This window comes from Alligator mississippiensis, chromosome 4, assembly GCF_030867095.1.
Source record: "Alligator mississippiensis isolate rAllMis1 chromosome 4, rAllMis1, whole genome shotgun sequence".
In the NCBI taxonomy this organism is placed as follows: Eukaryota; Metazoa; Chordata; order Crocodylia; family Alligatoridae; genus Alligator; species Alligator mississippiensis.
The window spans coordinates 222,392,391-222,419,493 of record NC_081827.1 but is presented as its reverse complement, the minus strand read 5'-3'; the positions used below and the strand labels follow the sequence as shown (position 1 = coordinate 222,419,493).

General features: G+C 44.8%; 1 protein-coding gene across 5 annotated transcripts in view; it reads right to left on the bottom strand.

Annotated features, from left to right (window-relative positions):
- The window catches only part of CCDC148 (coiled-coil domain containing 148), a 161,405-nt gene that overhangs the window by 18,634 nt on the left and 115,668 nt on the right, over positions 1-27,103 (bottom strand). For all 5 annotated transcript variants that reach the window (XM_019480300.2, XM_019480307.2, XM_019480304.2 and 2 more), the window contains one exon: positions 9,599-9,717. In XM_019480300.2, coding sequence (XP_019335845.1) covers positions 9,599-9,717 — 119 coding nt within the window. The remainder of the gene's footprint in view (positions 1-9,598; positions 9,718-27,103) is intronic.

Below are 27,103 nucleotides of genomic sequence, written 5' to 3'. Positions count from 1 at the left end.
CCAAAAGCAACAACAATGATGATGACACATTAGATACATATGTATCCAACTTTCGGACACTAAGCTCACCCAACTGCATGTAAAGTTGGTCCAATAAATGATACCGCGCAAGAAATCCTTGTGAAACACTGATACTGTGATAGATATACTGAGTAGTCCCTCCCTCCACAAATGGTTCCTTCTCCACACACTATCTTAAGCCGGGCTACTTAAGGAATAAGAGAATATGTATTGCCAAGTTAATGTAACAGAACATGCTCAGGTTATTTAGTATGCAAATGCAAATGAAGGTTCTTTCTATGCAAATATAAATAGCATTTGTACATTTCCTTGTGTGCAGCTCAGCCTCCAGTTTGAACATTTTTCTTATTTGATTTCTGTATACATGCTGAAAAATCTTTCTAGTTATAGAAAAATGTACAATTCCTCATATACAACTAAAGAAGACTTTTAAAGTTGAGTAGTCATGAGCACTGTACCACTATTCTAAAAACTCTTTTGCAATCTTTACTTTGTAGACTTTTGAAAACATTTGTGAGATGAAACATCATAAGGTCTACACATTTAAAAAACGATTCACCAGTCTGCTGCTGTGAATTACACATTGATTTTCTAACAAAACAGAAAAGTATCAAAAGAAACAGGAGTTATAGTCATCACTCTATAACTTTTTGGAAAGAAAGTTAAACTTTAAAGTAGTGAAGAGATAATTGTACATTTCTTCGTACTGTCACAGACACCATGACCTAATAGCTCCAAAACTGAAGTACTTACAAGCTTTACAAGAAAAATCCTCATTTGGCACCAGATTCAGGGGTACATTTGATCCATTTTTGCTTTGCTTTGCAAAACACTGGGAATATAAAACAGCTACAAACTTATTTAAAGGTTAAATCTGGTTTCCTACAGAATCGTATCATCACAAGAGAGTTAAGAAGCCACAAGATACAACGGAGCCTGGAATGAAGTTTTTGTGGCATTAGGATAAAAGTTGGAGATGGAAAAGCCCCTTCTCCCTGCTACTGATAGTTTAACAGACCCAGCTATCCAATGCTATCTTTAATTTGTTAATATTTACTAAATGTTAGACTGCCTTTTGTCAACTCCCATTTTTATGCTTTCTTCCATCCTCCCTTACTGTTTGCAATAGTATATCAATATATGTCTGCCAATGCCATTCCTTTCCGCCTTCAAAAGGTATTGGAAACATATCAGACCAGAAAATGTTGCATGTGAAATGACCGCTTGCCACCCTGCGTATCTAGTTCTCCCTACCTTTACTCTTTTAAACCAATCCCACAAAGAATCTAGTTGTACTCATGCTAATTTAAGTGCATGCCTAAAGATGGTGAACCTATGATGAAAACTCATTGGGGCAGGTATTACATTTATGTTTGGCACACTATATTTTGTGGCATGCTGTAATACCATACTTGTGGAACTACAGTACAGAATGGCAGTAATAGCTCTCTTTCCTTCTTTGCTTAATGTTAGTGAAGGCTTTTTAAGATAAAAAAGACTATGTAATTTCGAAGATTTAGCATTCCCTACAAAAAAAGCAAATATTTTTCCTTGCTCTTACTGTTTTATTTTGTACAGTTTGACAACTATGGGAAAAGCAAAATTGAACATTTACTTGCTTTTGATTCATAATAACCTGAAAGTGCAATTATTTTTTACTGGGTTCTTTAATTAATTGTGCATTTAATTATATTATTCTGTATCACTTATTTACATAAGCACACACCCCTGCTGTATATAGGCAGTGCAAGCACTTAGCTATAGATTTAAAAAACACATTAGAATAATACTTGTGTATGTGTGTGTGCATGCAGTTATGTATATTAAATTGCTCATAAAACCCAGAAGCAGAAAATGGCATGTGGCATTTTACATCAGACTGTAAGGGGAACCTAGTCATAACCTGATCTAGGGGCACACCTTGTGCTGCTAGTTGTCCCCAGAAAACACCCATGCCACACGCTCTGGCATGCAGCAAGTTACCCTAGGTGGGGTAGGGGAGGCTGGGGTCAGCACTGGGCTGCCCCCAGCAGCATTACCTGGGGTCTTCACAGAGTTGCAGTTGCATTGCTCCTGCTGCACAGAGCCTCGCTGGCAGCAGTGTGTGACTCCGGCTGGCCAGGCTCTGGCTTTGGGCAGTGCACACTGCTACTGCATGTGGCACTCCACCTTTTTTTTGGCAGGGGTAAAAAAAACCCTCCACGCTGCTCCCTTGCAGAGCAGAGAACAACAGAACGTGCGGTATGTAGCACTGCAGATGTGTCTGCCACATACTGCATGACCCTGCTCATCTGGACACAGCCATAGATTCCACTGAATGGAGGTTTAGGTGTTAAACAAAATGGGACATTAGGTGTTAAACACCTATGAAAATAAAGAATTAGGACTTAAATCCCTAATTTACTATATAGAGACCTCTACATCAATTGATACAATAGCTGCAGGGGTAGCTCCAGACTCCAAGAAATGTCATTTCACTTATCTTTGGCCTACAATAACAGAAAGGATGAAAGAAGAGCAGAAAGGGAGAAAAGCCTATTGCAAAGATCTTCAGAGTAGAAGGCCTGCTATTTTGAAATAGCAAAATGCTATTTTGAAATTCAACAAATCATACGAATATGGGGAGGTAAGGTTTCAATACCAGTATGGATTTACTGTATTAAGTGAATATTTTAAGCAGAACTGATGTCTGACCAACAGAGGTTACTAAGTGAATGGAACTCTAAAACAGATCAATAAAGATAAGTTGCCCTGAAGCTTCAGTAGTTAATGTTTAAAGCTTAAGAGGTGGAAAAGGAATTGTTGAGAAAATGGATCAAACTTAATCTTGATCCTGATTCTTAACAAAAGAAAAATAATATAGTAAAAAAATATTTCCCTGAATAAAAGTTCAAGGAATAAAAAATGGAGTAAGAATGGAATACTTTAAAAGCTGCATGTCAAGAAGAGTTTTGAAAAGAAAGTTGTGGAGTGACCTTACTATGTAGAATAACCTCTGAGTCCAAGTACACATAGAAAAGTGCAACGGCATTCAAAAATATATATTCATTTCCAGAACAACTATGTCTGATGTTAAGAAGAAGTATAAGTGTGGTTAAACCTGATTAAAATAGACTTTGGTTTGGCATGTGTGAATGGGACGGTGTCTTAGGCCCCCGATACGTGTTACATGTCAAGCATGATTAACAGGTTAATTATGCCTTAAACAGTAACCGGGCCACACATGAGACTTAAGGCATGATAATGCAGTAAATGAGCCACAAAGTTATTCCACATAATGTTATTCCACCCAGCTAGCCACATAATGTTACTCCACATAATGTGGAATAACTTTGTGGCTCATTTGTATCATGCCCTAAATTGAACGTGTGGCCAGGACATGTCACAACCCCAAGTGCTGCCCAGCTGGGCAACAGCTTTGGGGTTCTGACAGGTCATGGTATGCAGGGAGCCTGGCATTGGGCTACACTAGTCCAATGCTGGATTCCCACGCACAGAGAGCTGTTTTAACCCTGTGTGATGGCTAGCTGGGTGGATTCCCTCTGTGCCAAGCTGACTGTCCACTCAGACCAGGGACTGGTCTGGTTCCCAGCTGCAATTGACAATCATCTCATTTGTTTCCCCTTGCTGATGCAGGGAGAACCCAGGCTCATGAGTTCAGGCTACCCCTGCACCAGCAAGTAAGGCACAATTGGGATCTGATCCCCAGTCCCGAAATGATGTAACCTGCCATGCACATGTGGGAAGAATGCTGCCCTTGCTTTGAGCCTCATGAGGTGCAGGGCTCACAGTGGTGGCAGTGATCCCCATATTCCCCCACTGCAAGCCCCTCTGAGCCTCATCACCTGTGGGGCCTGCAGCCACAGGAGCTGGTGCAGGAGAAGCCCAGGATCATAATCCCAGGCTCTCCTTGCACCACCAATAAAGTGTGATGGGATCTAGTGTAAGATACACACAATTAATTGCGCTCCTGCTCATGTGCATGGCAGGAGTTGTGATTGTGGGATTGTGCATTAGATCCCTTTGCGCTTTCACCTGCATATGGAGGGGGGCTATATATATATATATATATATATATATATATATATATATATATATATATATATATATATATATATATATATATATATATATACACATACATACATACATATACACACACACACACACACACACACACACACACACACACACACACACATACACACACAGTATGAATCTTGAAACCGACGGTTGTTATATATGGTATAATAACTTATCAAAGGGGTCCAGGAAGAACTATTTTTCCCCTATTCCAAAGGAGATTATTTCATGATCTTTAAGAGATACCAAATAAAAACATCCTGAGGAACCATATGATTTAGAATAAGGAATGAAAATATGAACACCATGATTTGCATTGTATTAGTTTTAATATCGTAAATACTATTGGCTTGTTTTACGTCATTCACGGCATGATCCTGTTTTCATTTAGGTATTTGCAATATCTTTGTTTGGCTTCATTGGCACAGGATCTGGCCTTTAATGCCTTGTAATTGTTCCTCAAATTTCTGAGAAAGTAGGCTGTATCCTAGAAAAGCTTATGCTTCTCTGAACCAGTTAGCCTCTAAGGTGCTACTGTTACCTTGCCTTCTGCCTGAACCAGCAGTTGATATTGTAAAGGAATGTAGCTTTAGGGCTTGACTGTAATGTAAAAGAAACTGCATTGCCAGTTCTGTTTACAATACTGTTGCTATCTCATACAATCAAAGCAGAATTTTCTCTTTACTTTAGAGAGGATCTCCAAACTGTGCTGTCCAGGGACAAAGTGAAGTATCTACATTAAACAACTGATTTGGGGATAACCAGATAACTGGATAACCAGATCTCTGATCTTATTTTTTTTTTAAGTGTAGAGCAGCCTTAGGGACATCAAGACCTTGTTGGCAAGTGACCCTTAAATACATCTTTAGTTTGTCTGAGGGGATTTGTTCTCCACTGTTTTGTCCTCCAGTTCTCAGTTTCAGTGCTCCTTATTTATGTATATTTGCCTCCTCTTTAACACACTTGCAATAGCTTTTCTTTAGCTCACTGCACTTCAGACTCTTATCTTGTATAAGATCATGAATGTTTGGGACTAAGATGCATCAGGAGATGTTGCCAGGGGTTATTTGGGGTCAAGAGCAGGTTAGCTAGCATTATGTTTTATGGCAGTCTTTTAAAAAAGTAACTCTGCTACAACTCATGTTCAAGTACTGATTCAGATTATGCATTTTTTCTGACTTGTTCAATTTTAGGCATGATACAAACAAGCCACAAAAATATTATACATTATATTTGAAATGTCTTTTTGGCTCCTCTACTAAATTATCACAATATAATATGGCTTTAATGTGTAGCAGGTTTACTATTTATGGTGCAATTAATTCCTTAATCAGAGCATAAATGCATCTTGTGGCAGAACCCTAAAAATCCCCCCACCCACATTAAAAAAATAATAAAAGCACACAAAAATAACTACCTGCTTTTGAAAATTTAGACTATAAATAAATGTAGATTACATAATATAATTTTAATGCAGGATCTGAAATCTGCAAAAATGTCTCTTTAAGTAGGACATTTATCCTGCTGACTTTTGTAGAAAAACTTGCTTCCTTACAACATCTTAGCCAATGTGAGAAGAAGGTGATTAGGAACTGTCGACATGGATTCACCAAGGGTAAGGTATGACCAACCGGATTGCATTCAATCATGGCTGGCTTTGTGAATGTGGGAAGAGCCGTGGACGTGATATACCTTGACTTTAGGAAGGCTTTTGATAGAGTCTCCCATAACATTCTCTCAAGCATGCTTAGAATGTACAGGTTGGATGAATGGACTTTAGGTGGATAGAAAACTGGCTGGATCATCATACTCAGAGGGTAGTAATCAATGGCTCAATGTCTAGTTGGCAGCCGGTATCAAGTGGAGTGCCCCAGGGGTCAGTTCTGGGGCTAGTTTTGTTCTATATCTTCATCAAAGGCCTGGAAGATGGGATGAAGTGCACCCTCAGCAAGTTTGCAGATAATACCAAAACGGGGGAGAGGTAGATATGTTAGAGGGTAGGGCTAGGATTAAAAAAGACCTTGACAAATTGGATTGGACCAAAAAAAAAAAAAAAATCTCATGAGGTTCAATAAGGACAAGTGCAAAGTCCTGCACTTAGAATGGGACAATCCCATGAACCAATACACACTGGGGACTGACTGGCTAGACAGCCAGGGATCTGGGTGTTACAGTGAACAATAAGCTAAATATTAGCCAGCAGTGTGCCCTTGTTGCAAAGAAGGCTAATGGCATACTGGGCTGCAGTAGTAGGAGCATTGCCAGCAGATCAAGGGAAGTGATTCTTCCCCTCTATTCAGCAACTGGTGAGGCCACATCTGGAGTACTGTGTCCTGTTTTGGGCCCTGCACTGTGGCAAGGATGTGCACAAATTGGAGAGAGTCCATCAGAGGACAATGAAAATGGTTAGGGAGCTGGGGCACATGTCTTCTGAGGAGGGGCTGAGGGAATTAGGCTTATTTAGTCTGCAGAAGAGAAGATTGAGGGAGGATTTAATAACAGCCTTCAACTACCTGAACTTCAACTGCTTACAAGAGGATGGAGCTAGACTGTTCTCACTGGTGGCAAGTGACAGAACAAAGATCAATGTTGTCAAGTTCCAGCAAGGGAAGTTTAGGTTAGATATCAGGACAACTTTTGGCACAAGGTGGATAGTATAGCACTGGAGCAAGTTACTCAGAGGAGTCATGTAACTTTGCAGGTTTTACAAAAATCCTTGGAGATTTCTAAGGCCTAAACAAAGCATTGGCTGGGATAATGTATTTAGGGATGGTCCTCCTTTGAGCAGGGGGTTGGGCTAGATGACCTTCTCAGGTCCCTTCCAACCCTAATTTTCTATGAGTCTATGATCTTCAGCCAGATCTCCACAGCAAAGTTCACATTTTAACTAAAGAAAGAAACAAAACAAAATCCCTTCTATCCTGTTGTGACAGGGGCAGGCTTTCATGCCCGGTGCAAGCACCGGCCTGCCCCCTGTCTACCAGTCAGCCACCCACCTCACTCTCCTGCCACACCTTGGTGTAATCATATTGATGTGATAATTAGGCAGGAGTCTGCCCATTATACACTCCGATATTGTGGGGGCTACCTACAGCTCCGTTTCACTCCTACACTGTGGCCTAAGCCTCGCAGATAGTATCTCAGACAGCTAACTCAACCATCCCCTTTGCCTTTTAGCTGTAGCTCCTTCCCTGGGACCTTCAGCTTCCCTTTAAACCCTGGCCCCATCTCAGGCCAGTCAGGACCCCGAGCTTCTTTGCTCTATATGGGTGTCCCTCATGATGAGCCCCTGGCCTTTTTGACCCCTATCTGGGTCCTGGCCCCAACATTGACCAGTTGGGTCCCTCGGTTAGGTCTAAGCCTCCTGCCTGCACTCAAGAATCAGGGTCCCCCATTCCTGGCTCAGGTGCTTCACAAAGCATGCCTAGCCCCAGGGGGTCACTCACTGTGGCAAGGTGCCTGCCACTTTAAGGGCCTGAGCCAAGCTGCCAGCAGGTGCCTGATTGTAGCAGCCATTTTAAATCCCTGGCTGCCTTTATAACCGGATCAGTTCCCTGCTGGCAGAGGAGGCAGCAACATTGCCTGGCTGCAAGGCCTCTGGTATCATCCTGGAGGTAAGGGAGGAGCTGTAGGGGATGGTTAGGAGGCTCCTGGTCCTGGGCATGACCTAAAACTGCACCCTGCCAGGAGTGGGTGGCCTGGTGGGGCTCTCAGTGGTGCAAGAACCCCCAGGAAATGCCAGGCCAGTGACCACCCCTCTGAAAGGCGAGTAGGGGCACCTTAACCCTAGCCCTCACCTCTGGCTGGGTAAAGAGTAACATCTATAGCCAAGCACAATGACATGCTGCTCCGGGGGGGGAGAGTGAGAGTCCCTGTGAGACCGTGGAGCACCAGTCATGGTGTGTGCGAGGAGAATAAGATAAAGGGAGGAGTAGAGGCCAGGTAAGCTTCAGGAAGTGCCTGAGCTAGTTGGGGAGAAATTGTGCAGGTCCAGGCACATTCCCCAAACACCTGAGCTGGGAATGGGGGAACCCCACTCCATAAGTGCAGGCAGGAGGCAAAGATCCTGCTGAGGAACTCAACTAGTCAATGCTGGGGCCAGGACCTAAGGGTCAAAAGTGCCAGGGACTCACTGCGAGGGACACCCATGTTGAGCGTAGAAGCTCAGGGTCCCAACTGGGCCTGAGATGGGGCCAGGGCTTATGGAAGCTGAAGATCCCCACAGTTGGGGGCCACAGCTAATAGGGTGAAGGCGAGGGTTCAACTAATGGTCTAAGATGCCATCTGCGAGGCTTGGGCCATGATGTAGGGGAGGTACAGAGCTGCGGACACCCCCTAATATCGGGGTGCAACAATGGGCAGCCTCTCACCTTAATTAACAACTTATTTATTACCCTCAAGGCATGGCAGGTGAGACAGGCGGGTGGCGTGTCCAGAGGCAGGTAGGGAGCTAGCTGCAGCTACTGAGGGATGTCCACCTTGCCACACTCACCTCAGCAGGCTCAGGTGCTTCAAGAAGCTTACCTGGCCTTCCCTGGATTAGATAGATCATATAACCCATCTGAAGGTGAGGGCTGGGGTTAAGGTGCCCCTACCCACCTCTCACTGGGGTGGTAAACAGCCTGGCATTTTCCTGGGGTTCCTGCACCACTGGGAGCCCCACCAGGCCACCCATTCCTGGCAGGGTGCAGTTTTAGGTCATGCCCAGGACCAGAGCATCCTGTTCCTACCTGCAAAATGTTCCCATGCAGCAGCTCAGCCAGGCAATGTTTCTTGCCTGCCTCTCAGCAGCAAACTGCTGTTGTTTATATAGGTGTCCAGAATTCTAAAATGGCTGCTGAGATCAAACACCTGCTGAGTGCTTGATCTAGCCCTTAAAGGGGCAGGCACCACTGGTGTCCTGCCACACCTGTCCCATCAGAAAGTAGAAATGCCCCTTGCCATTCTAGCCCTAGCACAGTAGCCTGGCTCCTCCTTGCAAGAAGCTGTTCCCTTCATACCTTACTTTCTCCAGTCTCTTATTTCCTCTTCTGAGAGCTTTTAAAGATCCTGATGGATAATCCCTAATCACCCAAACACCCAACAGCTGGGTTTTCATAACAGGGTTGATTATTCCTCCTTAAAGAAACAGATCACCATATTGCAATCTCCTATTACTTCATTCACAAAAAGCAAATATGATGATAACTAGTTATAAGTAGAGGAAGGGAAAGCTCCATCTATACCACAATAACAAATGAGTGAAAGATTTGGTTATATTGTTTTGTACCCCATCCAAGTTGCAGTTTACACAGACCTAAAGCTTTGACATTTTCGTTTTATACCAACACAAAACTGCTCCAGAAAATAGCTGTGTTACAACCTGGATATGGTGGATAGGAATCATTACAGAACAGGAAGGAAAAAATTACTAATTTTTAATGTATCCTAATTTAGCAAGATTAAACAAAGCTGACTAAGAAAAGTTAATACCGGTACTGTATTCATGTTTTACCTTTCTCTGTCTTTAAATGCTTGTTCAGCCATTAATTTCTTTAGTTCTGCCAGGTACAGAAGATCTTTCTCTTCTAGTTCTTGCCATTTTTGTTGTTTCTCAGCCCAATACTTTCTCACCTAAAGTTTGAATGAATGCAGTATACAAATTAAAATAGTTACTTATAAACAAAAAAGAGAACCATCAATGCAAAAAGACTGAAGAGTTAGAAAAAAATCTGACACGTTCTTTTGTAATGATATATTTATTTTAGTATAGCATATTGCCTATGTTGATAGAAAAAAAGAACAAGTCACATTCTAATGATTCAAGGTGCAAAAATTGGTTTTGAGAAGCAACAGCGTGTTGAACCACAAAACTTGAATGAAACAAGTATTGACTAGAATGTATTTTACTGTCCTTTCTCTTTCCATTCTACCCAACAACAGCAAGTACAGAGAGCAAGAAAGCAAAACAATTGTCAATAAGGACACTTCATTCCAGTTAGAAACAACAGTAACTCCAAATGTTAAGAGCAGAAATGCCAGACACAGGATAGAATAGGATAGGACAGGACAGGACAGGATAGGATAGGGTAAGATAGGAGGAGAGAAGTGGGAGTGATGACACACACAGTTGACTGTGAATTATTTTCCCTTCTTATTTCCCTCTTCTCCTGTTTCACCCAGTAACAGTGATTACAAAAAATAGGTGTTACAGGAGTAACCAAATGAGCTGTGTGGGTTTATTTCAGATGCTGGGAGTGCCAGAGCTGCCCTCACTGACATTGCTTTTGGTGTGACGGGAAATGCCAAATGAAGGTGTGAGTTATAAATAGGTAAAAGTTTTTTACAAATTCAGTGACCCTGAAAATTGTCATGCTGCTTACTGAATGGCAGTTAATAACTATCAACAGATACTTTTGTCCCAATCAAAGGCTAATAGGAAAATGTCTTTAATTCACAGGAGTCCTTATGGCCTACAGTCCCCAGTTGTATTATCCCTCTAGACAACTAAACTGAATAGCTTTTATAAAACTTTGAATGAGAGGAAAGTCAAAATTTAGCAACTCTGTGACATCTAAGGAATGAAGTCTCTTTGTTACAATGAAGAAGGATCAAGATACCATATAAATAAAACAGCAGGTCAATAAAACAAAATTCCAAATTCTTCTCTTGAATGAACTCAAGAGAATTCAAGTCTTTTTAACTCAGGGCAGTTCTTTGAAGATAAGAAGAAGGAATCAGAAGCAAACTTAAGCTTAACAGTCTACAGCATGGGATGACCTTAATTAAAAACACTATCTTAAGGTAAAATACCTTCTGAGATATATCTCCCAAAAATTTGAATGGGAACTCATGCTAAACCAAGGCACTTACAAGTTACTGACCAGTTCTTAGGTCTGTGAAAGAGATGGATAAAGCTCTTCATCAGAGGGAAGAGAGCAAATTGCTTTACCTTTGCCGGGACTACAGGTATTTGAGATGAGCCTGGAAAGAGTTGACCTACAAACACTGAATAACATTTTTAAAAGTTGTAGCATGGTCCCTTAATTCCTGCTACTTATGCAATAAAAAGGCTGCATTAGAAGTCTTCAATTTGAGGTAGGCAGCTGAGGTAGGGCTGGCTGAAGGAGAATAAGTAGTCAGCGAAAGCCAAAAGATAGGCCATAGGAGGGCAAAATAGCTGCTTGGGAGCTAGCTGCAAGACAATAGCACAGAGTCCCAGGCAAGTAGGCAGGCAGGGTACTGACAGAAGTGACATTTTGTCATGCAGTTGAACCCCTGAAAGTGCTCTACAGCTGTGCCCTGACAGAAGTACCTACCAGCAGAGTGTTTTAAAAGTGCATGATTGCATGACAAATGAACCTTCATTACATAAGGGTTCAGATGAAGGTGCTCCAAAGCGGAATGCTTTCAATTAACTTCTGTCAGTGCATCCTGGGACCAGGGTTGGGCTGATGCAGCCCCCAGCCCTGGTGTTGTCTTCAAGATGGGAGGTGGGAAGGGAGAGGAGGGAGTTTGGTCTGGGGTTTGCCCGGCTTGCACTTGGGGAGGGGCAGTGGATTGGAGCCCTCCCACCTCAGGAGAGCTCCTATCTACCCCTGCCCCCTCCAACAGAGGCTGGGCAAACCCCAGACAGAACTCCCTCCCCTCTCTTCCCCCCGCTCCCATCCTGAAGACAGCACCAGAGCTGGGATAGGGGGGTAGGGCTAGGGGACAGAGGCTACAGACATGCAGCCAGCTCAAAACTGGAGCTTGATCCCCCAACCCCCCAGACCCAACAGAGAATATCTGTTGGGAGGGGAGGAAATCACTGTAACTCATTGCACTATCTGTACAGGACTATGAGTTACAGCAGGGAACTGCATGTCTGTCAGCACCCACAAAGTGCAACAAACCAGGGCAGGCTGCTTATTAAGCTGAGGGCACACACCTGCAACTGGTCAGGGGATCACCAGACTGGAAGAGGTAGAGCCTTTGCAGATAAAAGCTCAAGTCCTGACCCAGGCTCTCCATGTGGAAAAAAAAAAATCTAGCACAGAGCTAAGAGAGAGTTGGAACTGTGAGGAGGGCCAGGGCTGGGAGAAGCCAGCTAAACAAGGTAGGAGCTGGGGAAAGTCTGGAGAGAAGCATCTGGCTCAACTGATGAAGTTTAGGGTTTTGATTACTGTAGGCTTTTAGACTACAGGACTGGATTGTGGCTGTAGGTGTGGACAGGAGACCATGTATCAGGGTGCTTATGGTGCTCTGTGCCCTGCAAGAAGCAGGGTTGCAACTGGGCTAAGGCTGAGAGCGCTGAAGCCTTAATAAAGATGGACTGAAGCTGAAATAGTTGAAGCCAAGACAGAGGAGTTGAAGCCCTAGAGAGGCTGAAGCCATGACAGGGCCAGAACCCATGGAAGAGGCTGAGGCTTAGAGGGCCAAAGGTGACAGCCAGAGGAAGGAGGCCAAAGCTGTAAAGGCCAAAACCTGAACAAAAGGGATAAGCGACTAGATTTACTAACTGATGGTGACTGACATCTGTGAAGCATGGATGTGGCTATGGGAGCAGCTGGAGGCCACAATTAATGCTCTTAAGGCAATTTAGTGCCCTAAGGCACAGAAAGAGCCAGGGGCGGTGCATGAAGGGCAGGGTAAGGGCCAGAAGGGCACAGAATAATTGGATAGCAGATTAAGGTTCCAGACAGCAACCAGTAGGACCATAAGTTTGGTTAGGCCAATTAAAGGCAAGTTGGTGGCAGCCTCCCAATTCATATAGATCAAGACATGGCAGGAGAAATAGTGGAGGAGTATTCTGACGATCTGGAGTGGGGCAGGTTTTATGTGGTCACCAGGGAGTGCCACAGCCAACCTCAGAGGCTAGACCTGCTATAAGGTACCTAAATTACACCTAAGACCTATTAAGGGTCAATAGAAGTTAAGTTATATCTATAGTGTAGTCACTACACTACAATGCTGTCAAAAGAGTTTTACCTATGCTGCTTCAGCTACTAGTAGTGGTCTCATAAAAAACAGCTCCACACAAGCTAAATGCCTAAAGTGTTCACCCTGCTTTTTCAGGTGTGTTTTGCTGCCATGGCTACAATGCTAGCAGTACTCATGCTAATGCTAGTTAGCGTAAGGTTATCTTGGGCATTTCTACACTACTCTGCAATCACAACACTGAATCCAAGGCAGACTCTCTAGCCTACTAGTCATGTAGGCCCCTTTGAAACTTTACTTTCAGCAGCAATTACTAAAAGTCTTGGCCGTCATCCTCTCAGAAGAAACTATTAAATTTACTTGGCACTCAATCATGTTGGAAGGGGCAGTTGATTCTAAATTCCTTTCCTAGACAACATAGCAGCAAACCCTAAAAAAAATGTGTATGCAGTAACATAAAAAGTAGAGTTGGTGCCCAGGGCAAACCTTGCAAGGGGGAGGGAGGGGTTGGTGCTTGGTTCTGACAGTGGGAGCGGAGGGGCATGTAAATCATGAGAGCAGGGGGATGGGTGCAGGTTCTCAGAATTAAGGAGGAAGATGCATGGTTCTGAGAGTTAGGGGAGGGTGGGTGGGGCTTGCAGCAGACTTAACCATGCCAGGACCTCCTGACCAGGTCTTTGTCTGAGCTGCTGCCTCCATGTGCTCTGCCCATCCAAACTTGCTCTTAAAGCAGCAGCTGGGGACTGTTTTGCAGCTGCCAGTACAGCTATGCTGTCCACTGGGTATGTATTCCACTGGGTTGGGGGGCAATTATGGCACCCTCCTAACCTGGTATCCAGGGTAGATGCTTCTTTTTGCCCACTTCTAGTTACACTACAGAGTATATTTGTACACATGCACTTCCCTGACAAACCATATACTATTGTGCAACAGTAACACAGCAACTCTTTCCTGATGGTGGAATTGTCTGGCAGGTGATAATGACTGTCTTCAAGCAATTCTTTGATCTGCAAACAACCACAGCACAGCTAATGAGTTTACTGAGCATCCTTCATTCAAGCTAAGTGAAAGGAACAATTAAATGTTTCCTTATGTAGTGGGAAAGGCAAGAATTTCTTAGGGTGATATCTTTTATTAGACCACCTATGTAGTTGGGTTAAAGTTAGACAAGATTTCAAATGTAAGACATTTTTCATCATGCCTCTGATCTCTTTACATAGTGTTTAACTGGAAACAATAAGAAGTCACAAACTAAGGCGCTAAGCTATATGACTGAGCAGATTTAAGCATGTGGAACTGATTGTAAATGCAGGATATTGACTGGTTGCAGCAGCCTGGTGTGTCTATGTCTATGATCATCAGAAAGCAAAAAGCATGACTCTGGGAGGAAGCCAAAAGACAGAATTATTTTTAGGCACAGTACTTGTTGGAAAGGCAGAGCTGAATTTCTGAGCAAAGAAACTACATGTTATTGCTTGTACCCTTGGGCTAGAGACGGATATTCAAAAAGCTGGGGCCTGAATTGATTCAATCTTTGCAGGTTAGTTTAACCGCTTATGTTGAACTGATTTGCAACTGCATAGGCATTCCCTCTGGATGGAGGAAACACCAGCACATGCCTGCAGTTGCTCAGGTGAGGAGCCAGTTCATGCTCCCTGACACCATGACAGGGCCTGCTGCCCCCATCACGATCGCTCCCCACTCACTGCTCCAGCAGCCAGGTGGGGGCAGGGCCAGAGGCTGGCCAGCAGGGCCCATTGGGTGGGGGGCAAGGAGCAGGGTTATTCCCCCCCCCTCTGCCCCCAGGGTACCGCAGCAGGGTCTGCCCTCCCTGATCACCACTACCGCCATTTGCTCTGTGCCCAGGGTGGAGTAAGTGGTGGAATGAGCCCCCTCCAGTGTCCCCTCCCTCCAGTGTCCAGCAGAGGGGGCTTATTCCACCATTTGTCCCGGGCATAGAGTGAGTGGTGGCAGCAATGGTTTGGGTGAAGAGGCCCCACTGTGATCCCACAGCAGCGTAACTCCTGCCCCCCTCCCTAAGGGGTTCTTCCGGCTTGCTTTTGGTCTCACCCCTGCCTGGCCGCTGGAGTGGCAAGGCGGGAATGACCAGGATGAGGGGAGCAGCCTTTGTCATGGTGTCAGGAAGTGCAAGCCTCTTTCCAGCAGGGGGGAGCCCCGGTGCTGTCACACGCAGTCCGCCACAGCTCTGCCCACCCTGCAACACAGTCCCCCATCGGGAAAAGGCTCATGCTCCCTGACACCATAACAGGGACTGCTGCTCCCATCAAGGGCCCTGCCCCCTTGCCGCTGCAGTGGTGGGGCTAGGGCACAGAGATAGACCAGGAAGCAGGGTCCCTTAGGTAGGGGGCAGGAAGGGCGGTTATTTCCCCTCCCTCTGGCATCTGGCAGAGGGGACAGTAGGGAGCTTATTCCACCACTTCCCCTATATAGGGAGTGAGCGGCAGGGGTCAGTGCAGGCAGACCCAGCTGTCGCCCCCCAGGGGCAGTAGGGGTAGAGGGGGGAATAATCCCCTCCCCGTCCCCTCTGCCTTGGTGGCCATGCTGGCCAGTGTTTGGCTGCACCTGGCCCTGCCATTGCAGCAGCAAAGAAGCACCTGCAGACCCAGCTTGGGTCCCTGCCAGTGGGACAGGGAGCGGGGAATTAAACCCCTCTCTGGACAGTTCGGCCAAGGCTACTGCCCAGCCTGACCATGCCCCTGTTGCTGGAGCAGCCAGCACAGAGAAGTGCAGGTCTGTGCTGGTGGGACAGGGGATGGAGGGGAGGAATAAACTTCTTCCCTGCTCCCCTCTGGGCCAGTGTCTGGCCAGACCCATGCCCCTGCCTGTCCCTGCTCAAGCTGGGGGGCAGAGGGGCAGGGCCAGCCCTGCTCAGCTACAGCAGAGAGTCCAGCCCAGACAGCATGCTGGGATGCCGGGGGACTCTGATTTAACTTAAACCAAGAAAAGGTTTGTGACAGAATTGCATAAATTGGTTTGAGCTCAATCAGTTATGTGTGATACTACATTCAGGGGCGATGCATAGGGGGTGCATGCGGGTGCACGTGCACCCCCTACCCAAGACAGTGCACCCCCTGCAAAAAGGTGCCGCTGACACTATCAGCAGCGCCTGTGGGTGGTCACTGTACACCACCCCACTGCCAACACCACCAGCAGCATCTGCAGGCAGTCCATGATTGCCACTGGCCACTGCCAGCAGCAGCACCTGCAGGTGGTTGCCAACCTGTGTTCAGTGCTCGCCACCCGCCCCCCCACCACTGCCGACAGTGCCAGCTGCATCTGCGGGAGCTCCCCACTCACCGCCAATAGGCTCCTGCCGCTGCACTCCTGCCACCACTGGCACAGCCATGCCTCTCCCCCCCCCAACCACCAGGGGCTCGCACTGTTCATGACTACATTCAACCAAGCTTATCTCAAACTGGTATCAGCCATTTTCAAACTGGTTTATGTGCAGTGAATGTCTGTTCTGTGACAGGTTTAAACTAGTTTCTGATCATTTAAACCAGTGTACACATTATGTCGGTCCCTAGCTTTGGGCACATATTTTGTGTATACTTGCTGTAAATTAACAATCTTGTAGCAAAGAAACATCTGAATCCTGTAATCAATTTCTTGTAATGGAAGCAATCCTAATAATCAGCTAATTTCTAGGACCCAAAGGGCAACAAAAAAAGCTAAGGTACAAGTAGCAGGATGGGGACAGAGGTTGTTCAACATCTTGACGTCTTGGCCAGAAAAGCACTGGGTCTCTGAAATAAGAGAGACTTATAACAAGTCAATAACATTACTAGGGATGGGTGAGAGGGGCATCTGTGCCAGGTGCTAAATTAGGAGGGGCATCAGAATGGGTCCCCACCCCTGCAGAGTCTGTGTCCTGGCAGCATGTCCATGCTGGGGCACACAGCAGCAGCAGCAGCAGCAGCAGCTCAGCCAGGGACTGTTTAGAAGTTTCTGGCATGAGTAGTACTGCTGTCTCGTGCCACTTCCTGATCCCACACATGGTTTGCCCTGAGTGCCAACTCTGCTTGCTGTGCTACTGGTTAGGTATTCAGGTACTACAGTGAGATGGTGGTAAAAGAACCTGTATAGAATAGAACAGTTCTTGTGAGCCACTGAAACTCATAGACTATACCTTCAATACAAAAAAGGTCCATTTTAAAGGGCAAGATAACTAACATCCAATAGTTATCCTTCTGTAACGTACTAAAGGAGGAATTATATGTAACTTTCACCACAAGACTGCTAGGCAAGGTCAACAGTATCCCATTACCTATAGTTGACATTTTCCAGTTTCCCCTCATGATATAATTATAGAGTCTTGTCTCCACTAGAATTTTACATTGGGACAGCCAACACATAAGTTATTCCACCTTGAATATATATCTTTTTGACAGTAAAACAAGCCATAAACCTTACAGAGCCTCTTTCTGTGGAGGAATCGAAAGACTGGCTGCCAAACTGACTAAGCAGACAAAAGGGACATGAAATCCTGTAGAGAAATTAAATCTAGCCTTATGAATAGAACTTGGCCCTATGTAGGAGATGGATTGATTCAGGAGTAGATACAGGTTAGGTTTAGTGGGGAGGATGGGTATTTCCTGTTCATTTTCCAGAAATTTCTATCATGTTAAACTCATTTTGGCTGTGAGCTAAATGTAGAAACTGTGGGATTTCTCTTTGTTACATTTCTTCTTGCTCTTATCCTCTTCCATATTTCTTAATCTCTCTACACATACCTCTTCCTTCTTTTATGTGAAGGAACTAGAAGAAAAAGAAAGGAAGAAACACTCCATACTTTCAGGTCAGGAGGCAAAGACATTTGGAAGTAAATAGATTGGTGCTTTTGTACTTCAATAGCCTTGACTGACAGACCTTTTGCCTCCCTGATCTTAATAGGCTATTATGTTCTCTGCAATTGCTGGCTTGAATAGAAGAACAAACTATGAAAGAGTGCTAATAAAAATTGCTTCTAGCAAAATACAGAAAAGTATTATCTTTAGGGCTAACAATCTACTTGTTGAAAAAAAGGTTTTTGTGATGTCATGGATCTGCAATTTTAAACAGTGACTACTTAAACTCATAATGTTACTGTATTTATTATAATTCCGAGATGAAACACTTATGACAAAATTAGGCTTATAAATACATTCCTATAATTCAAAGAGAAAAAACATTAATAGAATATGGCAATTTAATTTTACAAAGAAGAATATAAAATCATTGCTCAGGCATGCAGGGATGAAGTCAGGAAGGCCAAACACAATTGGATTTGCAGCTAGCAAGGGATGTGAAGGGGAACAAGAAGAGTTTCTACAAGCATGTCAATAGCAAGAAGAGGATCAGGGAAAGTGTGGGTCCCTTACTGAATAGGGGAGGCAACCTTGTGACAGAGGATGCAGAAAAGGCTGAAGTGCTCAATGCCTTTTTTGCCTCAGTCTTCACAGGGAGGAGGTGAGCAGCTAGCGATGGCAAAAGAACAGGTTAAAGATTGTTTAGAGAAGATGGAAGTGTACAAGTTCATGGAGCTGGATGGGATGCACCTAAGGGTGCTTAGGGAGTTGGCATTTGGCTCTGCAGTCTCACTGGCCATCATCTTTGAAAACTCATGGCAATCAGGAGAGGTCTTGAATGATTGGAAAAGGGGAAATATAGTGCCCTTTTTATTTTAAGAAATGGAAGAAGGAGCATCCAAGGAACTACACACCCATCAGCCTCACCTCAGTCCCTGAAAAAAATCATGGAGTAGATCCTTAAGGAATCCATTTCTTAGCACTTGGAGGAAAAGAAGGTGATTAGGAACAATCAGCATGGATTCACCAGGGGCAAGTCATGCCTACCTACCTGATTGCCTTCTATGATAAGATGATTGACTCTGTGGATGCGGGAAGATGGGTGGATGTGGTGTACCCTAATTTTTTAGCAAGGCTTTTGATACAGTCTCCCATAACATTCTTGCAGATGAGCTAAAGCAGTATGGGCTAGATGAATGGATAGAAAACTGTAATTAATGGCTCGATATCTAGTTGGCAGCTGGTATCAAGTGGAGTGCCCCAGAGGTTGGTCCTGGGGCTGGTTTTATTCAATGTCTTCATCAATGACCTGGAAGATGGCATAGAGTGCACCTTCAGCAAGTTTGCAGATCACACCAAGCTGGGGGAGTAGTAGATATGCTGGAGCATAGAGCTAGGATTCAGAATGACTTAGACAAGTTGGAGGATTGAGCCAAAAGGAGTCTCATGAGGCTCAGCAAGGACAGCTGCAAAGCCCTGCACTTAGGATGGACCAATCCCATGCACTGGTACAGACTGGGGGCTGACTGGCTAGGCAGCAGCTCTCAAGTAAAGGACTGGGGATTACAGTGGACAATAAGCTGAATATGAGTTAGCCGTGTGCCCCTGTTGCCAAGAAGGCTAATGGCATACTGGGTTGCATTGGTAGGTATGTTGCCAGTAGGTACCTACTGTAGCAAACCTTGAAGTGATTAGTTGCCTCTGTTCAGCATTGGTGAGGCCATATCTGGAGTACTGTATTCACTTTTGGGCCCCCCACTACAGAAAGGATGTGGACAAATTGGAGAAAGTCCAGCAGAGGACAACAAAAATGGTGACGGGCCTGGAGGACGTGACTTCTGAGGAAAGACTGAGGGAACTGGGCTTATTTAGACTAGAGAAGAGGAGACAGAGGGGACTTAATAACAGCCTTCAACTACCTGAAGGGTAGCTCAAAAGAGGATGGAGCTAAACTGTTTTCAGTGGTGGCAGATGACAGAAAAAGGAGCAATGGTCTGAAGCTGCAGCAAGGGAAGTTTAGGTTAGGGAAGTTTAGGTTAGATATTAGAAAAATTCTCACTAGGAGGGTAATAAAACACTAAAACAGGTTATCCAGAGAGGTAGGAGAAGCTCCTTCCTTGGAGGTTTTCAAAACCCAGCTAGACAAAGCTTTGGCTGGTATGATCTAGTTGGGGATGGTCCTGCTTTGAGCAGGTGGTTGGACTAGATGGACTCCTGAGGTCCCTTCCAACCCTAACTTCCTGTGAGTCTAAAGCCTAAACATTAAGAAATTCAATGTGCAGATTCATTTTAAGTAAAATCATTTAAAAAAAAGAAAATGTAGATTTAAGATACCCCAAATCACATGTTAGATTTGTCATTCCATATTAGAAGTCTCTGTGTAAAGTTCATGTGTCTTATACTTTGGGGGCCTATTTCACAGAGGTTCACAGGAGCTTCCATCTGCAAATCTTCTCATTGAATTAACTATGTATTAGAGAAGTGCTTCTTTTCTACCTAAGTCAGTGAGAGTTTTAAAATTAGGTTTCAATGCAAGCAAGAGGTAAAGTCAATATAGCTTAGTGTAACAGGGAACCCTAACCCTGTTACTGAGAGGCAGGGTGGCCTCTTTAAGTTCAGAACCTTCCAATCATGGCCGGCCAGTCAAGTTGGGGTTAAGCCTCAAGCCCTGCCAGCCGGTCAGGTGACAGGAAGAGGAAGGCCGAGACCTTACAAATGGCAAGTGGAGAAGGACAAAGGGGCAGCAGAGAGGAGGAATTCCAATGCCCATGGTGCTGCGCCTGCAGTTTGAGTCGGAAGAATACACCAGGCCCAGAGCCATCCTCACTATCATCTAAAGGCTGTAGAAGAGGAGAAAAGACAGGCCTAAATTGCACCCTACCAAGGCTGGCTAATGTGGGGGGACTATCTGTGGCAGGTGAACTCCCAGCAAATCCCACATGGTGCACCCTTGGGGAAAAGGCGAGTAGGAGGTGCCTGGAAACCTCTGCCTCCTGTTCCTGAGTTGCTGAGTGACTGAAGAAAGGCCAAGAGAAGCCCAGGACAGATGTGATACCTGAAAAGGTGAAGACCCACTCGAGTGAGTGAGGGTCTTAAGGGGTAGGTGTGTCACAGATCACTTAGGTGCCCGGCTCCTATAAAGAATGGAAACTGCTAGGGGAAGAGCCCTAGCAGTGAGTGGGGAGCACCAGCTGCTGGTTACCAGGGCAACCAGAGTGAGCTAGTGGCCCACATCTGCCAGAGGTTAGCTGACTGGAAGGGACAGGGCCTGGCTCACATATAAACCCCAGGCCTGAGGCCAGGATGGCAGCTCTCTGCCAGCAACCAAGAGGGAAGGAGCTCTCCCAGAGCAACCAAAGAGGAGAGGCCTGACTGCAGGAGCAGCTCCTGACACAGTTGAGGGATGGAGTATTCCCCAGTATGGTTTGAATGATGTTATAGCCGGGAGGCTCGGGCTTACGTTATAAACTAGGGGCTTGTGTTTTGTTTGTTGTTTAAGACCGGTGGCTTGGGTGAGGCTATAAGGGGAAAGAGGAGGCCTCATAGGGACCCACAGCAGCATAGGGACCCCAGTGCCAGAGAGGGCTCCGCTTTTGGGGTGCACCGACCCCGGCACCAGAGAAGGCAAAGCTTTTGGGGTGCACCAACCCCGGCGCCAGAGAGGGCATAGAACTTTGCAGGGCTATGGAGAGCCCAAGTGCCAGGGGAGGCACAGCGCAAGACAGGGCTGCGGAGAGCCCAAGCGCCAGGGGAGGCACAGCATGAGACAAAGCTGTGGAGAGCCCAAGCACCAGGGGAGGCGCAGCGTGAGACAGGGCTGCAGAGAGCCCGAGCGCCAGGGGAGGCGCAACATGAGACAGGGCTGCAGAGAGCCCAGGGAGGACTAGGGAGCCAAATTATAATAAGGCCTAGACTGAGCAACGTCAGTTCTATCTGCAAGGCTTGGGCTGTGGTGTAGGGGAGGTACGGAGCTGCGGATAGCGCCCCCTGGCATCGGGGCGGAAAATGGGCAGCCCCCCACTTAATTACATCTATTAATCAACTAACAACAAGGCATGGCAGGAGAGAAGGCGGGCGGTTGGTCCATAACAGGTGGGAGGGGCCACCAGTAGACGGGCCCCAAAGAGGCACCCCTGTTACACTTAGCAAGTCCATAGAAAGAGATTCAAAAGAGTTCTGATCCTGGATCTTTGCAAAAGGAGCTTCATAAAATATTCTTAAAAACTTGGGACAGATTAAAACTCAAAATGATCTTGATAAATTGAAGATGTGACTGAAGTGAACAGGATAAAATTCAAGAAGGACAAGTGTAAACTAGTACAACTTGAATAACTGTGCAATTAATTAGGCAGCTGTTCTAAAGAAAAGAATCTGTGAGTTAAAGAGCAACACAAAATAAACATGAGTCAACAACGTTTTACCACTGTGTGTGTGTGTGTGTATATATATATTTATTTTTTTTTTAAAGTAGATATCATCCTAGAATGTATAAACAGAAATGTCCTGTGTTAGATGTGAAATGAACCTTCTACTTCCCTCAGCTATTATGCCCTCATTTACTTTTATACATCATTCTTCAAGGAAAAAATCTAAGGAAGAGCAAGAAAAATTATCAAATGTGCTACTTCAACCTAAAGATTAGGGCCAAGTGCTGGGACACTTATCAAACCAAGGATTAATGGTGGGAAAAGAACCAAAGGACTAGAGAGGATTTTGGAAAAATAGTCTCAAACTCTCCAACATTAATGAAGGTATTTACTCAGAAAGGAATCAAATGATTCCCCCCCCTTGAGACAAAATATCTATGAGGTGGCCATGAAAGGTACACAGCCTTTTATTTCAATTTAGCTAATGAATCTCGAGTTCATTAGTTACAGATATTTGTAGTTCAGGATGCCAGCTTCCCCCACTCCTCCCCCTCCCCCCCCACCATTTCATCTCTGTAGACAAGACCCTAGCTGTTGTGAGAGAATGGATTTTTCAAACAATGCATGTACCTCAGTACTCCCAATTTCTATCATTATAGGTTAAAATGTAATAACTAAGTATAACTTTATTTAGGACATTTTTACATGCAAAATATGAAGGCAAGGATAACTATACAACTCTAATTTTAGAATATTTTTATTAAATATTACCTGACAAATTTATGTTATAAAATAAAATTTCTCCTATCGCATTAATTGCTTTCCTTTATATAGTATTGCCCAAAGGAGAAATCACTATTCCTCATAAAATCTAATTAGGAGCCAGAAGGCATAATTAAATATAATATTTGAATATGTTAAAAAAAATCTGTGACTGACATGGCATATTAGATATGCCTATATCATGCACTGTAATACTGTGTTGAGCAGGTCAAATACGATATCTGTTGATTTCATGTTTTACCCATTCTCTGTTATGTGGGAACACTCAACATATCCAACAGTGCTACAGTCTGTGTAAAGTGGGAACGTTTCTTATACACCCTACTGATTACAGATTTTTTTTGCTACCATATGGTATGTTTCCCAGCAAAAATAGATTCACTCAGAAATGAAGGGAGCTCCCCTCTGGGATCAAGCAATGAGTGCAGAGGATTGCAACACACAATTTCAATGCCATTGAACAGTCCTTTTGCCTGAATCACTTAAGGTGCAGGGAGTCCTGCGTGACCTAGATTCTTATATGTAAGAGTGATATTGCCAAAGGTCATTTGAATGCCCCCACCAAACCAAGCCTCTCTTCCTTTCCTTGTGGTTTTATGATCAACTACCAATGGGTGACCCATCTAAAAACAAACCAGAAGTCAGAAAAAACTATAACAAAATAAACTATAACAAAATTATCAACAGATAAAAAACTTTAAGTGGATTGCTATTAAAGATGTGATGCATGCTATTCACTACATCCCTGATTCTTCCCATAAAGGTGGAGAAAATAAAAACTATATATCAAGAGCTCCAACAGAAACAATTTGGTAGTTAACCCCCATATCTCAATCAGGGTTGCATCATAATTAGAGGCACACTGATACATCGGTCTGATATTGGATTGGTACCAATATGAAGAAAATTCTCTATATCAGATATCGGCCCGATGAGGCCAATAATTTGGCTGATAAATGCCTGTGCTGCACGCAGCTACAGTGCAGCATGGAGCAGAGCCAGCAGTGTGGAGAGCTGCCTCCAGCTGGTAAGAGGGGGAGGGCAGAAGAAAGGGATGTGGGGGGAGCTGATCAATGCCCCCCGCAGTGAGGGAAGGAGGGGCAAGGACAGGCGCTGCCAAGGGAGGCAGGAGGATGGTCCACTGCTGCTTACATTCCAGGGGGGCAGGGGCATGTGTCCCCAGATCTGCACGGCATGGAGAAGCCTGCAGCTGCCAGGTGGAGCTGGAGCCGGAGCCAGTGCTGCACGGGGCTTTTCTTGCTGAAGGCTGGGCTTGGAGTGGGCTCCGGTGGCACTGGGAAGAGGCTACAGCTACCCCAAATTTCACTGCAGCTCCACTCCCAGACCCATGCTGCTGCCTGATGAAAAGCTGTGGCTGCACCAGGTGGTGGCACAAGGCTGGCAGCAGAGCTGCAGTGAAATTTGGGGTGGCTGCAGCCTCCTCTGGGAGCTGCCAGAGCCTGCTCCGAGCCCAGCCTCCAGCAAGAAAAGCCCCATGCAACGCTGGCTCTGGCTCTGGCTCCACCTCACAGCTGCCGCCCACCCTGCGCCATGCAGATCCAGGGGCACACTCTCCCCACACCCTCCAGGGATGCAAGCAGTGGCGGGAGCTGTCCCTACCCCACATGCTACAGCTCCATCCTGAGTTCCCCCCCCACCACTGGGCAGCGCCTGCTCCTGCCCCCTCCCTTAGCGTGGGGGGTGTTGATCTCCCCCCCCCATGCCCCTTCCCTCCCCCATCCCTTTCCACGACACCGGACTTACCACCTGGAGGCAGCTGTATCAGATATCGGATCAATATCGGCTAATATGCCTCCTTAAATATCGGCTATCGGTATCAGGCCCCAATATCTTTACTTTACTTACAGTCGAACTGTAAGAATACCAGAGCTCAGAATAAACAGAATTTGAAAAGTTTCTCTTGTGCATTTTTCTGTATGTTTATACTTAAAATGTACAGCAGATGTCTAGAATATGCCTGCACAGAGTATGTTCCTGTGATTCTGCCCCACTGAAGATAAAGGCAAAACATGTATTGACTACAACTAGTAAACTGAAAGTATATACTTTATTATGCTTCCAAAGAAGATTTCCTCATGTCCATCTTTGGAATCCATAAGCCTTCGGAATAAAACTCTAAGTTATAGGTTATGAGAACAGACAAAAACAAGATAGAAGGAGAAAAAAACATTTTGTCCCATTGTCAAGCTAGCTATATGCCACTTAATCATTTTGCTATGTGGAATTCTTATATAGCCACCTGATTATGAGCACTAGCACCTAGAACCTGATACACAGGTGAGGGAAAGGAAATGTCTTTGAACTCAGCAGGGGAAGTTGGGTCAGAGTTAAACCCAAACTTATTAGAGAAATGTCTAAAAGTGTAGGATCTTCTTTTCTTTTCTCTGTAACTAAGGTAATGGAACCGTATCTCATTAGACGTGGCAAAATATTCAGATGAGGCACGTTATGCTAACAGTTTCTTTTATGGTTTATATTTTTGTTATCGTTTTTAAGAATGTTACTGTGATATCAGTAATTTCATGCAGATGGCTTTAAAGAGATGAAAATCTCTCAGCTTCTAACAAGCAGTAAAGGGCTGTCCTGCACCCCTCCCCTGTGTTGTCTCCCATTAAGGTATGTTATGAAGGAATATGGCAACTAAATAAAGGGAAGAAATTTTAATGCCAAAGAGGACACATGGATGATAGGTACTCTGTTTTCTTTATACGTCCTTCCTCCACTAGTTGATCATCTGATAATTTAAGTCCTTCTTGTGAAGAACATATATCATGAAACCATTGCATTCTAAAATAATTCTGCCTGGTTTGTTTATTTATTTTTAACTTATTACTTCTAACAGATATACGCAAAAGGACATACTCAGCGTGTTAGTAACTTTAACAATAAGCAATCTCAAAGAAGCAAATAGGACAACTTAAGTTACTCATGTGTTTATATGTTTGTAGGACCATCCCACAAGATTTGCTACTTCTGGTGTTTATCATTATTGAAATAATAATTAAGAATTTTTAATATAAAAATTCCACAGAAAGCAGTTCTTGTATTACATTCAAAGGATTAAGACTTAAAAGTAAGAACTAAGCAAAATGAGTATTGAAAAGCTCACGTTTCTGTATATTAAATAAAATCTAGATAACAGAACTACAGCTAGCATACAGAATCATAGAAATTTAGGGTTGGAAGAGACCTCAGGAGGTCATCTAGTCCAACCCCCTACTCAAGGCAGGACCACTCCCAACTAGATCATCCCAGCCAAAGCTTTGTCTAGCTGGGTCTTAAAAATTTCCAAGGATGGCGATTCCACCACCCCTCTGGGTAACCTGTTCTATTGTTTTAATACCCTCCTAATGAGACATTTTTTTTTAAATATCTAACCTAAACTTCCCTTGCTGCACCTTTAGACCATTACTCCTTGTTACTCATCTGCCACCACAAAGAGCAGTCTACCTCCATCCTCTTTCAAACCCCATTTCATGTAGTTGAAGGCTGCTATTAAATCCCCTCTGTCTCCACTTCTCCAGACTAAATAAGACAAGTTCACTCGGTCTTTCCTCATAAGTCATGCCCCCCCAGCCCCTTCACCATTTTTGCTGCCCTCCGCTGGACTCTTTCCAATCTGTCCACATCCTTTCTGTAGTGGGGGTGCCCAAAACTGAACACAGTACTCCAGATGTAGCCTCACCAGTGCTGAATAGAGGGGAAGAATCACTTTCCTTGAACTGCTAGCAGCACACCTACCATTGCCACCCAATATGCCATTAGCCTTCTTGGCAACAAGGGTATACTGTTGGCTCATATTCAGCTTATTGTCTACTGTAATCCCCAGGTCCTTTTCTGCAGAGCTGCTGCCCAGCCAGTCAGTCCCCAGCCTGTACCACTGCATGGGATTGTTCTGTCCCAAGTGCAGGATTTTGCACTTGTCCTTGTTGAACTTCATGAGATAACTTTTGGCCCAATCCTCCAATTTGTGTCGGTCACTCTGAATCCTAGCCCTACCCTCCAGTGTATCTACTACTCCCCCCAGCCTGGTGTCATCTCTAAACTTGCTGAGAGTGTCCTCTATGCCATCTTCCAATGAAGACATTGAACAAAACCGGCCCCAGGACTGACCCCTGGAGC